General features: G+C 45.3%; 2 protein-coding genes across 6 annotated transcripts in view; both read right to left on the bottom strand.

Moving 5' to 3' along the window:
* Positions 1-3,329, bottom strand: part of LOC138737078 (centrosomal protein cep57l1-like) — a 54,385-nt gene extending 51,056 nt beyond the window's left edge. Inside the window, exons 1-2 of one of the 5 annotated variants that reach the window (XM_069887543.1) lie at positions 3,145-3,329; positions 1,076-1,123 (exon numbers count right to left, since the gene is read on the bottom strand). The gene's annotated coding sequence lies outside the window, so the exon portion shown is untranslated. Of the gene's footprint in view, positions 1-382; positions 523-1,075; positions 1,232-3,144 lie in introns of those variants that run through there. The other 4 variants (XM_069887546.1, XM_069887547.1, XM_069887545.1 and 1 more) reach the window with 4 other exon arrangements.
* A 6,536-nt stretch (positions 3,330-9,865) lies between these two features.
* Positions 9,866-13,321, bottom strand: LOC138737073 (uncharacterized). Its single transcript, XM_069887529.1, has 2 exons — positions 12,977-13,321; positions 9,866-12,621 (listed from the first exon to the last, which is right to left on the bottom strand). Exon 2 carries the CDS (start codon positions 12,104-12,106, stop codon positions 9,953-9,955), a length of 2,154 nt encoding a protein of 717 aa, XP_069743630.1. The 5' UTR covers positions 12,107-12,621; positions 12,977-13,321; the 3' UTR covers positions 9,866-9,952.
* Between the last annotated feature and the right edge of the window lie 2,033 nt (positions 13,322-15,354).

Below are 15,354 nucleotides of genomic sequence, written 5' to 3'. Positions count from 1 at the left end.
TAAAAAGTCCACGTCAGCTGCAGGCTCGTTTGTGGCTGACCAGTCCGATGCGGGACAGGCAGACACGATTGCAGCGGTTGCAAGGGAAAATTGGTTGGTTGGGGTTGGGTGTTGGGTTTTTCCTCCTTTGCCTTTTGTCAGTGAGGTGGGCTCTGCGGTCTTCTTCAAAGGAGGCTGCTGCCCGCCAAACTGTGAGGCGCCAAGATGCACGTGCATCTTGGAAAGCTTTACAAGATAACTAACAACCTCTTTATCAAAATGCCCCGGGCTTTAAAAACAACACAATCTCCCTTTCTTCCTTTGCAGTATCCACAAACTAAAAGATTCAGAACGAGAATTAGACCCAGAAATTACTACAATCGATTGAGTAAAACTGCCAAACCTTGACCACTCAGCCAGAAAAAAAAACTCTTGTTGGCGATACATATTTTTAAAGATAATCCCGAGGAAAACTGATCATTAAAACCACAATATGAACAAGCATAAAATAAAATAAAACCGCTCTTCTCGTGTTTCGTTTCCACAGAGGCGACAGAGTGGATTTAAACATCCCCCCAGGTGCCCGGGCTCCTCCCCCCCAGGTGCCCGGGCTCCTCCCCCCCAGGTGCCCGGGCTCCTCCCCCCCAGGTGCCCGGGCTCCTCCCCCCCCAGGTGCCCGGGCTCCTCCCCCCCACGTGCCCGGGCTCCTCCCCCCCACGTGCCCGGGCTCCTCCCCCCCACGTGCCCGGGCTCCTCCCCCCCACGTGCCCGGGCTCCTCCCCCCACGTGCCCGGGCTCCTCCCCCCACGTGCCCGGGCTCCTCCCCCCCACGTGCCCGGGCTCCTCCCCCCCACGTGCCCGGGCTCCTCCCCCCCCAGGTGCCCGGGCTCCTCCCTCCCAGGTGCCCGGGCTCCTCCCCCCCAGGTGCCCGGGCTCCTCCCCCCCAGGTGCCCGGGCTCCTCCCCCCCAAGTGCCCGGGCTCCTCCCCCCCAGGTGCCCGGGCTCCTCCCTCCTCCCCTCCCCTCTCCCCCTCGCCGCCTTGCAGCACCGACTGGGACGCGGCCCAACCCCACACCTGACCAGTTTATGCACTTACTCGTTGATGTTAGCGGTCTTCAGATTTTCTGCGCTTGATACTGGGCTTCTGGGAGAGAAAGAAAAAAACTCATGGAAAAGCGAACGATCTACACTTCCTGTGACAAGCCAAGCGACCGCCACTCTTTCGTCGCTTAGCGACTGACCCAGTTGTCATGGAGATAGTCCGCAGGTGCGGATGGCAGTGCTCAGCTCCTCCGCCTATAGCGCCACCGCACGGCGCCAATTGCAAAACGCAGAAGCGCTGGAGCAACTCAGCATCCACGCCGAACAGCAGGCAATGGACGTTTCGGACTGCAACCTTATATCCCAAACCCTTTCGATAACTTCCCCCACCCCCCCAAAAGGAAATCCAGAATTTTGCTGCTTAGATGGCCGTGGGGCCATCTGTATTGCAGTAATGGAATAGATGCAACTCCATGAGTTATGCTTGCATGAGCTTTGGCTCTCAAATATTTTGTCTTCAAGATCCTCGAGTCCAATAGTTTGCATGCAGAGGAAAACATGAGTGTGTAGAAATAAGTCTCCTCCGCAATCTGCTTCAGTACCAGAGCACCACAGAACTGTCTTAGGCCACTGTTCTACTCACTTTACACCTGGGGACTGTGTGGCTTGGTACACAACAATGCAATATAGTTAGGATAATGTGAACTATTTTGTAACTGTGTAAGAATACATCCTCTCTAAGAGATACCATCTACAAATTCACTGATGACAGAGGTTGTATAAAAAGGGCAATGAGTCAGCATACAGGAGGGAGATTTAAAACACCAATGATAACCTCACGCTCAATGTCACCAAAACCAAGGAACTGATTGTTGACTTCAGGAAGGGAAAACCAGAGGTGTACAATCCAGTGATCAATGGGCAATCAGAGGTGGAAAGTGTGAGCAAATTTAAGTTCTTGGGAGTCACTATCTTGGAAAAGGTGTCCATTTCAAAAGTACCAAAATGGAGGACATGCAGGGTCAGCATCAGAAACTCGTTGGGAGTGCCGCCATCACACTTCCCCCTCGTTGTACAAGAAGAAACATGGCCATGCACACTGCATTTAACGGCTGTGCCTTTTCTGCCACTTAATTTGTCCTCCATTTGGGGTATAGGGCCTACACCTCCAAATGGAAGACACGTTAATGTCTGGCCTGAAGTGGCACCGGATGGAGGATAGAGGGCTCAAAAGCCAGATTGTCCAGCTAATCTCGGAGGATCTTTCCTGGACCCAACACATGAAGAAAGCACGTCAGCGCCTCTACTTCCTCAGGAGTTTGTGGAGGTATGGTATTACATCAGAAACCCAAGAAAATTTCTGCACGTGTGTGATGGAAAGTGAGCCACCAGCAGCACCATGGTCTAGTATGGGGACACCAATACCCCTGAGCATAAAGCCCTGCAAAAGATCGTGATCACAGCCCAGGACATTACAGGCAAAACTCTCCCCACCATCGAGATCATCTGTGATGGGTGCTTAACAAAGGGGCAACTCTCTGTCTTCCTTACAGTAGATAAAAGTTAAAGAATTTCATGTATATTACATTCTAAATGTAGCTTTACATGACAATAATGGAACCTTTACCTTTACAGGAAATGCTACCAGCAAAGAGCAACAGTAATCATTAAAGATCCACACCACCCAACACTCGCTCTGTTCTTGCTGCTATCATCAGGGAAGAGGTGCCACAAGATCTGCACCACCAGGTTCAGGAACAGCTGATACCCCTCCACCATCAGACTCCTCAACAATAAACTCTTACTTTTGCATTTTATTGATTTTTTTCCTCTGTATTGCAGTCAGTTTGTTTACATTTCTCTATTTGTTTATATGTGTACATTATGTACAATTTTTTTGCACTACCCATAAGTGGTAATTCTGCCTTGCGGACAGGAAAAAGAATCTTAGGGTTGTATGTGATGTCATTGTGGTGATGTTTCCTCCATTGTATATAGTTATGATTGAGTACTATATATATATGGAGCTGGCCTGGCCACTAATGACGCATACCCTATGATTCCTCCCCTCTGGTCCTAGGCCATAAAGGTCGAGCCACCTCTACTTTCCCGCCATTACTATACCTGGATCCAGGCCAGCAAGGTTCTTCTGTACATTAAAGCCTAATGTTCCCTCTGCCTAGTCTTTGTGGTTACTGGTAGTGCACTTCATCATGTATGTACTCTGACAATAAATCCAAAATCTGAAAATCTGTAGGGTGAAATTAGGCTTGTGTAGCAATTGTGTCACAGTGCAAAATTAAGAACGAGAAAATGATCAGACATAGTCGAGTCAAAGTTCAGTAAAAGTTGTTTACTCAAACAATCACATGCAGCTTTTTAAAACCCCACGCGTTCCAAATAATGTTATCACATTGTGACGTCATGACATCACTCAGAACCTCCCGACCCGGTTCAATTAAGCCTCCGATGAGCTGCTACAAGGTACCACACCCCCCCCCCCTCGAACCAGCAGTAAGAGACTAAACCTCTGGTGCCATTACCGTCCACCGCTCTTGGGTGGTCATCCGTGTCTTCACATCAAGGGTCGTGGCAAGGGCCGATCAAGGTCAAGGGTTAGTTGGTCAATCGTAAATGTCTCTGGATGCTCCCCAATGTCCAGTACTCAAGTTGTACAATTGTTTTGTAGCACTGTGAAGGTGCCCTCATATGACCGCTGTAAGGGTGGCCCGTGTACACCTCTATGCACAAACACACAAACTCACAGTCCTGCAGTTCCTTTGGGATGAAGGATGTCATTGTTCCATACCTTGACATGGGAACTGGGGCCAATTTTCGCATAGTTTCCCTAAGTCTTCAGTTGGTGGCTTCTCCTGTCTGCATGCTGCAGGCACAAACTCCTCAGATACAATGAACAGGGCACGAAAACCAACTCTGCTTATGAGGAGTTGAGATCCTCCTTGGGTGCCGTTCTTATCCCAAAGATTATCCAGGGCAGCTCTTCCGCTCAATCAGGTCCATGGAGGCGGACCATCAGCGCAGCCTTCATGTGCCTATGGAACCGCTCCACCAAGCCATTCGACTGCGGGTGGTAAGCTATTGTGTAATAGAGCTGCATTGCCAGCTTTTGCGACAAAACATCCCAGAGTGCAGAGGTAAACTGTGGACTTCTGTCGAAGGTGACATGTGTGGATAGGCGAACCGAGACACCCAGGCAAAAATAAAAGCTTTGGCGCATTAATCCGTCAAAGGAACCGCCTCCGGCCACCTAGTGAATCTATCGATGACCGTTAACAAGTACCTAGACCCTCGTGACACTGGAAGTGAGCCAACAATGTGGACATGCACATGGACAAATCTGCGCTCCAGTCGCTAGAAAAGCTGAACTGGCGCCTTCACGTGCCTTTGTGCTTTAACAGATTGACAGTCCGTGCATGTCTGCCCAGTATGTGACCTACTTTTTGAATCCATGCCATACAAACTTGTCAGCTATCAGGCAGACTGTCACTCGAATGGAGGGGTGGGACAGTGCATGAATGGCATCAAAAATGCAATGTCTCCATGCAGCAGGGACGATAGGGCGAGGCTGACCTGTGGAAATATTGCATAGGAGAGTGATACCTTGCAGCCCAAAAGCTATATCCTTGAGTTGCAGGCTCATGACAGCAGTTCTATATGTTGGGAGTTCATCGTCCTAGCACTGAGCTTTGGTGAACACCATGTCATCTACACCCAGAGAGAGCGGGCACGTTCTGCTTGAATGAAGGAGTGGGAGAGGGCATCAGCCACTACATTACTCTTACTGCAGATTTTTTAATCATGGTTGAAAACTCAGATATGTAAGATAGGTGATGTTGCTGGTGGGTTGACCAGGGATCTGATGCCCTTGTGGTCAATAAACACCATCGAATGTACTGTATTTTGTTTCCGGAGTGTGCAGATGCCTACTAAAAAATGCTAGAGGCTTCCATTGTCCATTGGTGTACTGTTCCAAGACCCTGCCTACTGCCACGTCATGCATATCTATCATCGAAGTAGTTGGTGCATCCATTTGTGGATGGTCCTGCAATGTTGCCTTCACTACGCCATCTTTGATCTGCTGGAATGCTACCTTTGTCCACTTAAGTTCTTTCGCATCACTGGACATGAGGTCGAAGAGGGGTTTCATAAAATGAGCTGCAGTGGATAGAAAGCAATGATAAAAATTGACCATCCCCACAAATTCCTAGAGTCCTTTGATGGTATCAGGCCTCACGAATTTGAGGATGGCTTCCACCTCGCTAGGCAATGGAACAATACCGCGGCTACTGAGTTGATGTCCCAAGAACTCAATAGAGGACTGTCCGAATTTGCACTTGGCAGGGTTCACAGTTAGCCCGAACTCCTGTAGGCGGCAGCACAGTAAACGCCGATGTTGCAGGTGCTCTTTGTGGGAGTGGCTAGTGATGAGTATGGAAAAAAAGAAGTCCATGCTGCTCCCACTGCACCCATCAGTCACTGGAATATTTGTGCAGCATTTTTGAGCCCAAAAGGCATTCTCAAAAATTCAAAGAGGCTGAATGGTGTTATGATGGCATTCTTGGGCACATCCTCCGGGTTTATAAGTATTTGGTATTACCCACGCAACAAGTCAATTTTAGAAAACATCCTGGCCTCATGAAAATTAGCTGAAAAGTCCTGTATATGGGGCACAGGATAGCAGTCTGTAGTAGTAGTGTGGATGAGATGCCTGTAATCCCTTGTATATGTTGAATACCAATGGGTTTGGGGGGTGGGTAGAGGGGAGGGAGGGAAAGGGGGGAAAAAAAAGGGAGAAAAGGTTACTGTTTAAATTTAATGAGAAACGTTTGTACATATTTTGGTTGACATGATTCACAGCGTGAAATATTTTTTTTAATTAAAAAAAAGAGATGCCTGTAATCCCCGCAAGGTCTCCAGCCTCCCATGGCTTTGGGCACCATATGTAGCGGGGAAGCCCATGAGCTATCAGACCTGTGTATGATTCCAAGTTCCTCCATTTTGTGGAACTCTTGTTTTGCAAGCTGCAACTTGTCGGGTGGCAGGGGTCGGGCTTGGGGATGTAGAGGAGGTCCTTAAATGACGATGTGGTGTGCAACGCCATGTTTGGGTGTGGCAGTAGAGAATTGGGAAGTGACAATGTCTAGAAACTCTGCAAGAAGTTTGGCGAATTCATTGTTTGAGTACTCCATGGCGTCTAGGAGCAGTGCAGGAAGTTTGGCTTTTCCAAAGCAGAAAGTCTGGAATGTTGTGGTGTTCACCAACTGGCGCCCTTTTAAGTCCACCATTGGTGAGTGGGCTCTGAAGAAGTCAGCACCCAGCAAGAGCCAAGACACAATGGCAAGAATGAACTTCCATGTGAAATTATTGTCACCGACTTATTGTCTCAGGGGTATAATCTGTGTGCCGTACGTACGAATCAAACTGTTATTTACTGCAGTGAGCATTGGACCTGCATTCCTGGTACAGGTGTCAAATCCCGAAGGAGAAAGGAAACTAACCTCTGCACCTGTTTCAACTAGGAATTTGTGCTGGGGAAGTTCAACTCAGATGTAGAGTAGACTGTTATGGTGGCTAGTCGCCGGAGCTATTGTCAGGAGAGTCATGCTTGTCCGGGGGAATGCCCACCCTCATCACTAGTACTTTTGGAGCCTGGCCCTTTGGGTATGATGCAGCACTATCCTCTGTGAGCCTTGCACTTTGCTGTTTCGCACGCCACAGAATTTCTGTACAGATGGCCACTGTTCAAGGGTTATCAAAGTCCTCGTCAGCCAAAATGAGGCGAATGTCTTCTGACATATGCTCTAAAAACAACTGCTCGAAGAGCAATCAAGGCCTATAGCCGTCTGCCAGTGCCAACTCCGAAGGGGTGCAGTCGCCCAGACCAACTTGCTCATGTCGAGATAGACCAAAAATCTGGAGACGTAGGGCTTTTATCGCTTCATATATGCTGAGAGCTGGTGGGTCCCGAAGGAAATCCACTACTCGACTGGCTGTGTCCTGGTCAAGGGCATTTACCACTTCTATCTTGCAAATGTGGAACTGCACCTCAGCCTGCCCAAACCGAACTTCAGGTTGAGTGGTGTTAGGTCTGCTTTGTTCATGAATGAGTGAGACAAACACCAGGCTGAGTCGAAATCAGGGTTCTTTGTTCTTTATTACCGGATTGTAACACTTGCGACTAACCATGTTAGTCGGAGAATGCATTCTGCCGTTATCAGCAAAATGGTGATTTTTTATACCCTTGGATATGTGCTTAGAACATCATCATATCATTACTTGTCCAATGACTAAAACTGTTGCTATCCTTTCCCTGCTAGCTTCCTGCCTCTCAATCCATCAATGTCTCTCTTATCTTGTAAGTACAAGGATGCATTCACATCTTGTTACAGCCCTGCACATTCCCATCTCATGATGTTTTACCTAACAGGAGTACAAGGACACCTCCCCTTCTTGTTACAGCCCTGTACAGGGTAACTCCTTACACATTCCCATCTCATGATGTTTTACCTTACAATCCCTCCTTTGTCCTCTTTAGAGGACAATCTCGCCCTGACTATGCTACCACCGCGTTACATTAGTTCGCCTATTATTGCCAAGCTCTATACGGGTTCTGTTCACAGGGCAGTTCGGCTGGTGGGCGAGGGCTCCCCCAACCCTCCTTTGCGTACACCCCCCATCCGTCACCCCGATCCCATTGCCCGTTTACAAGTTTCATCCCATTTGCCCCCAAGCAAAAAACTAGCTAACCCCCCGTACATTAGTAAATTCCCAAGTTAACATATGGTCTACAATCTAATTCATAATACTTGTTCTACAATCTGATTAATAATGTTTGTGTTACAATCAATGTTATAATATTTGTTCTACAATCAAGGTTATAATATTTAGGTTACAAGCAAGGTTAAAATTATATGTGTAACAATCTAATTCACAATCCCTCCTTCCCATCACATTCCCCTTCAGATTCCAGATCGATCTCAGCAACTTTCTCCGCCTCCTGTAATGTGAGATAGTCTTGCTCCACAGCCTGCACAGCTTGATATTTCGGAGGCAGTTCATCACGGTCAGCAAAGGCTCTCTCTATGGTCCTCGTGACCAGCGTTCGAATGCATGGAATACAACAACAGCCACAAGTGATAAAAATTGATACAGAAATGAACAAACCCAGCAAAAGTTGTCCTAACAATGTGCTCCATCTCCCAAACACTCCCTGTAACCAGGATAAAACAGGATTGGAGACTCCAGACTGGGCTTTTAATTCTTTCGCCAATGCCCTAAGTTTCGTTAACCCCTTGAGTAAAACTGCTGTCCCTGTCAGGCACTCATGTGGCGTTTTCCCTGCTAATAGTAGGTCGTCTACATACTGAATCAGTGTAACATCTTCCGGGAGCTTTAATTTCATTAGGATTTCGCTAAGGGCCTGATTGAACAGTCCTGGACTGTCCTTATAACCCTGAGGTAATCTAGTGTATGTGTACCGATGTGCTTGGTAAGTGAAAGTGAACCAGTCTTGGCATTCCTCAGCTAATTTCAAGCAGAAGAATGCGTTTGCCAGATCAATGACAGTATAGTATTCGTGCTCCGGACTCAGAGCCCTAAGTGCTACATATGGGTCTGGGACTGGTCTCCCGATGGTCTTGGTAGCCAAGTTAATCTCCCGGAGGTCGTGTACCATCCTCCAGTCTTTTCTACCCTGTTTGGGAACAGGCATGATGGGCGTGTTCCACATACTGTCAGGTGCCGCCCTTAAAACCCCTGACTCCATTAACCCTTCTATCGTTCCTTTAATACCCTCCTCCTGACTGGGCGACAAGCGGTATTGTTTTCTCCATATTGGTTTCTGCCCGGGGTTGGCCAATTCTAGAAATACCTCTCCTTTTATTACTCCCACATCATAGGGCCCCGTTGTCCATATATGTGGACTCAGATTAGAAAGATATTTGTCTGAGTCTCTGTGATCAATATTTTCTCCTTCTATGGCTCGGTCTCTTTCTACTTTCTCATTCACAACCTGGTCCCATGCTTCAATATTCAGTCTGACAAATTTTCCTCCCTCTGAGGTGGAATATCCCGGGATTTCTGTCTGCCTGTATTCACACCCTATCGCTTCCTTTACCATCGGACCCAGCTGTCGAGCGTGATGATCTTTGGCAATACCCAAGGTCACATGAGGCACACTTTCTACTCCTAAGCAGAACCACTCCATTTGTTCTTCTGTCATGACAACCATAGCAGCTATTCCCTCCTTACCTACAAAGATAAATGGACAATGTATCGTTTCTGTCTTCCCTTCTTTTAGAGAGTCCCACCTCTCCTCATATTCCTGGTCCGGGTGGATGGTGTAGTTTAATGTAACATGCATAGGATCTAGTGGATAATGGTAATCCCCATACCGAGGAATACTGGCCCTCCACTCAAAAAACTGTTTAATCAGCCCTGGGCCTGGTTCATCATACAGTAGCCGACTCCAGAAAATACTAACCTCCACAGAGTCTTCTGAAGCGTTAGATGGGGTCATTACTATAAACTGTCCTCCCCTTCTTATTGTATCCCCTGGGTATGTTAACCGAAGGCCCTTCTCAGAACATTGTATGGTTATTCCTAGTTTGGTAAGAATGTCCCTTGCTAATAAATTAATGGGGCAACTTGGCACAACCAGGACAGGCGTTTTAACCCTTTGTCGTCCAAATGTCATGTCGATGTTATCTGTATAGGGCTGTGTTTCCCTTATCCCGGAGAATCCTATTGTAGATAATGTTTTGCCCGAAAATGTGCTCCCTGGGGGTTTTTTAATCACTGTCGTAACTGCTGCCCCTGTGTCAACCATAAATTCAATTTTTTCTCCATTTACCGTCCGCCAAATTTTTGGTGGCTCCCAGGGAGGCGTGATTTTTGATTCTCCTGGGCACCGTCAATAATCAAATTCAGCACCTTCCTCAATATAGTCATTACACTGAGGTGCCTGGACTTGTTGATCACTCTGCCACCCCCCGATTCTCTGGGGCCCATCAATGTGTCCACCCCTACCCCTTGCTTGTCCTCTTAAGTTTCCTCCTCTTCCCCGATAGCCTCTAATAGAGGGTAATCTTTTTCCCCTTGCTCTCCCAGCCTCCGGACAGTTCCGCTGGTAGTGTCCAGGATTTTGGCAGTACCAGCATACTACATGTTCCCCTCTATACATTGTACCTAGCTGTCTTTCCCAACCATTTCTTACTTGGGGTCCCGGATTTATCACTGGCCCCATGACCTGTGGGACTATCTGTTGGGCCGCTAATTTAACCCCTATATGTTCTATGGCTCTCACCAATTTATCGGTTGTTTTGTCCACCTCCTTCTGGGACGCACTTTCTGACTTAGCATGCTCTGATTGACGATGTCGTTTGATTGCATGTGTCAGGTGTCTTTTCCACAAATCCTCTGACATTGTCTCTAATCCCACAATGTCCCTTAATTTTGCTTGAACCGTAGCAGGTAGTCCGTTTATTATCCCATTACGAAAGTGAGCCCTTCCTAAGGGGCTGTGGTCGGGTCTTTCTCCAGTCCCTGTTTCCCATAAGTCCCATGCTCGAGTGAAATACTCGTGTGCAGTCTCTCCTTCCTTTAGTTGAAGGGTTACCAAGGCATCCAAACTATAGGGTGTAGGAAATGTTTCTCTAAGTGCTTCCCAAAATTTATTCCGAAGTGGGTTAAATTCTATTTCATCCCCCAATTTACTGCTTCTTACAATTTTCTCTATTTGCTTCAGGGCCCCTTCTGCCTTTAATTTTATCATGATAGTTCTGACATCTGCGAGTGCTAATTGTTCTTGGCAGGTTTCTCGCTCAAAACAAGAAATCCATGGACTAGCCCCATTACTCAACGGAGGTAGTTTTTTCATTAAACTCTCTAAGTCCATTCGTGACCAGGGTACATATTTTTGAGTTCCCCGTCCCGTGATCAGTAATGGGCATTGATATCTCAATTTTGGGGATTTCTGCTCCTTCTTTACTCTTGGCATGCATTTATTTATCCCACCTTGTTCTGACTCTTCTTCGTCACTGTCACTGTCCCTATCAGCTTCCAATGTCTCAGGGTCAAAGGTATATTGGTCACGTTCATCTCTAAGATAATCTTTTCGGCCATAGTTTAGTTGTTTCACATCTTTCTCTTTTGTCCTAACTATGTCCAGGTAGGCATGTCTATTTTTCTCCCTCCCGAGTCTTTTCCTTCTACTTTCCTCCCATGGTGGATCGTATCTCGTTTCCTCTTCTGTACTACACTTTTCGTCCTTTACTCCTATTACCATTCCTTCAGCTTTAATTTCTCCTGACAGTGTTGTAGTTATCTTTTCCACTTCCTTAAATACACCTACCATTAATTCTTTTTGATCCTCACTGATCTGCCCCAGCACATTAATATCTCTGTTTAAGTTTTTAATGTTATCCTGAACCTTTTTCATGTTCCATTTCTGTATCTCTAACTCCTTTTCTATTTTCTTGGACTCCAGAGGGGTCTCTACATCTATTACTCCCCCTTCTATTTTTATTAAAGGGGCCTGTACCTCGTCTGATGTGTCCCTATTCCCGAGGTTCTTGTCACACCCCAGTGTCTCAATATCTGGATATAAGGGACGTGACTCCAGGATCCCATCTGGGGTGCCAGGGGCACCTTTTGACGCCACATATGTATAGGGCGGGGGTCTACAAGCTATTTCTACAGGGGCAGTAACAGGTGGGTTACCAGGGAGACCAAATTCTTCAAATAGAGCTAGGACATCGCGATACTGAATCTCCTTGTCTCTCACCCTCTTTTTTGCTGACTCGCGATTAAAGATTTTGTTTTCTGTGTCCCGTTTTGTTTCTTCCAGCTTGTCTAAGACTCTACGTTTTAAAATTTTGTTTCCCTCACCTGTCAGGAACATCTCAGTGCCCCCGGGTAACCAACCCCTCTTCCTCCAGCGGTCTACACATTTTCGGAGCATTTTTTGTTTTTCCAATGCCGCATTACTGGTATTTCGCTCCTCTAATTCCTGATTAATTTCCTTAATAACTTGGTCAAAAGTCTTAGCAGGGAACTGTACAGCCATAGCTGCGGGACCGCTTTCTAATGCCTGTTTTAATTTAGGTTCTTGTCCGTTTAGGGGATCTATGTCAACGAAAATTGCTTTTAAAAATGTCTCCTTGCAAGCTGGATGACTAATATCTTTTAAAGGAACAGTCTCTAAGTCTTGTCCTCCAATTGACTTCAGACTGTCCTGTATACTCTGATTGCTCGTTTTCCACTCTCTGTTTTCCCAAAGGGGTCTGAAAGTTAAATTACAACTAGAAAACCAAATATTTGGGCTATACTTTTGTCCTGTTTCCCTGTACCAATCTATGAATTTATGTAACTTTATCTCCTTGGTGATGTTGGGAATACCCTCATTTAACTTATCAAAAGTATTTCGAATAAACCGGGTGTCTCTTAGGAGTTTATCAACTTTTTCATTAATATCTCCTACCTGATCCGGACACAGCTGTCGCAGCCTTCTGTCGTCGTTCTTGTTCACCAGGCAGGCGTCCCTGAGTACTTTTTTTGTTGTCTCAAGGTCTCTAGTGTCTGCTGTGGTATTCCACCACGGCGAATTGGGGAAATAAATTCTTAACTTCTCAAGTGTACAGACATTATCATACCTACCGGACATTTATAAGTCAGTCTCTCAGATACAATTGAGGCCAATAAGCCTGAACCTTTGTTTTCTTTCAAAGCCCAACCTTCACGTGGGAGATTTCTCCTCTTAATAACCAGTTTAGGGCAGAAAACTCAGGTCCTCAATTGTTTATAGACCACCTTCTCACTCTATTGGACTTTGCAACGACACAATAAAGACTTTTAAACTCTAGTAGTTTCTTGCGAAGCACTTAATAAATGTCATTCAAACACCTTAAGGACTTTTATCTTGTCTGTAATCACTTACGTGTTACAATCCTGGCATGCGACCTTCAATTGTGGTCGTCTAATTTGTCCGATCTCCAGTTCTTACTGACAATCATAAAGATTTTAAAAAAAAAGAGAATTTTGTTAAAACAGGCTTCTCTGGACCTTTTTATCAGCCGGCTGAGATGATTGTCAGAAAAAACAGAAACCGTCGTCCAGTGTTCACTCACCCATCACGTCGGGGTCACCAAATTGTTAGGTCTGCTTTGTTCATGAATGAGTGAGACAAACACCAGGCTGAGTCGAAATCAGGGTTCTTTGTTCTTTATTACCGGATTGTAACACTTGCGACTAACCATGTTAGTCGGAGAATGCATTCTGCCGTTATCAGCAAAATGGTGATTTTTTATACCCTTGGATATGTGCTTAGAACATCATCATATCATTACTTGTCCAATGACTAAAACTGTTGCTATCCTTTCCCTGCTAGCTTCCTGCCTCTCAATCCATCAATGTCTCTCTTATCTTGTAAGTACAAGGATGCATTCACATCTTGTTACAGCCCTGCACATTCCCATCTCATGATGTTTTACCTAACAGGAGTACAAGGACACCTCCCCTTCTTGTTACAGCCCTGTACAGGGTAACTCCTTACACATTCCCATCTCATGATGTTTTACCTTACAGTGGTCCAAAAGACAGGCAGTTTGAGCAAAACCGCTGCGTTGTCCATGTTGGGTCCAAGATCCGTTTGATCACATCGGGGTCATCAATGTAGCAACTGTGTTGCAGTGCAAAACGAAGAACGAGAAAATGATCAGATGTAGTCGAGTTGAAGTTCAGTAAGCTTTTTAAAATCCCACGTTCCAAGTGACATCATTGCATTGTGATGTCATGACGTCACTCTGAACCTCCCAAGCTGGTTCGATTAAGCCTCCAGTGAGCCGCTACACTTGAGATTATTTAAAAATAGCATATACTTGGCAGGCGTTGCTTCCATGTATTCTACAGAACAGAAAAAAAAGTATCATTCAACAATTAATGGGAATCTGAACTTACTGCATGAAAATATAATACATATCATACAAACAGCCATATTTAAAAATACTTGGAAGAGCACTTTTGGTTCCAAAACTTGCTGCACTATTAACCATGATTCCACTGGGGAATTAGACTCCTTTAGACACAAAATGTTTGGGACAGAGACAATTTTTTTCCTTTATTTGCCCCTGTGCTCCACAGTTTTAAATTTGTAATCAAACAATTCACATGTAATTAAAGTCCACATTCCTGATTTTATTCAAGGTTATTTATATATATTTTGGTTTGACCGCATAGAAATTACAGCACTTTTTATACATAATCTCCCATTTCAGAGCACCATAATGTTTGGGACATTTGGCTTCACAGGTGTTTGATTACTCAGGTTTAATTGCTTCATTGGTGCAGGTGTAAGAGAGCTAGGCTTGCTTCTAAGCTTTTGATCACCTTTGTAGTCTGTAGTTGCCATTTTTCAGCATGAGGACCAGAGTTGTCCCAATGAAAGTCAAAAAAGCCTTTTTGAAGCTAAAAAGCAAGAATAAAATAGAAAGAGACACCATCAAACCTTAGGATCACCAAAATCAATAGTTTGGAACTTAGTTAAGAAGAAAGAGCATACTGGTTACCTCAGTCATTGCAAAGGGATTGGTATTCCAAGGAAGACCTCCACTGTTGATGACAGAATTCCCATCAGAAAAAAGAAAATCCCCAAATGCATGCTTGGCAGATCAGAAACATTCTTCAGGAGGCAAACGTGGAATGCCAATGACCACTGTCCACAGAAGATTTTATGAACAGAAATAGAGGCTACACTGCCATATGCTAACCATGTTAAAAGTGGTATGCTTTGGATTTTGGGAAGTTCTTTTATGCCTCCACCCTTTGCTCTTCTCTGATACAGGTTAATCCTGGTCTCATTTGTCCACAAGATCTTTTTTCCAGAATTCTACAGGCTCTTTTAAATACTTATTTGCAAACTGTTATCTAGCCATTCTTTCTGTGGCTCACTAATGTTTTGCATCTTGTAGTGCGGCCTTGTAATATCAATTAATGAAGTCTTCTGCAGAGAGTAGTCATTGATATATCCACACCTGACTCCTGAAGAGGGAGGTGGGACATATGATTGGGAAATTTTATTCATCATGATGAGAATTCTTCAGCATCGGCAGTGGAGATCTTCCTTGGAATACCAGCCCCTTTGCAATGACTGAGCTCATTAATATGCTCTATCTTCTTAATGATGTCCAAAACATTATGATACCCTGAAATGAGGGGACTAGGTATAAAAAGTGCTGTAAAGTCTACATGGTCAAACCAAATTATATATAAATAAGCTTCAATAAAATCTGGAAAGTGCAGATTACATGTGAATTGTTT

The sequence above is a fragment of the Narcine bancroftii genome, chromosome 6 (genome assembly GCF_036971445.1).
Source record: "Narcine bancroftii isolate sNarBan1 chromosome 6, sNarBan1.hap1, whole genome shotgun sequence".
Lineage (NCBI taxonomy): Eukaryota > Metazoa > Chordata > Chondrichthyes > Torpediniformes > Narcinidae > Narcine > Narcine bancroftii.
This window is presented reverse-complemented; position numbering and strand designations above follow the sequence as displayed.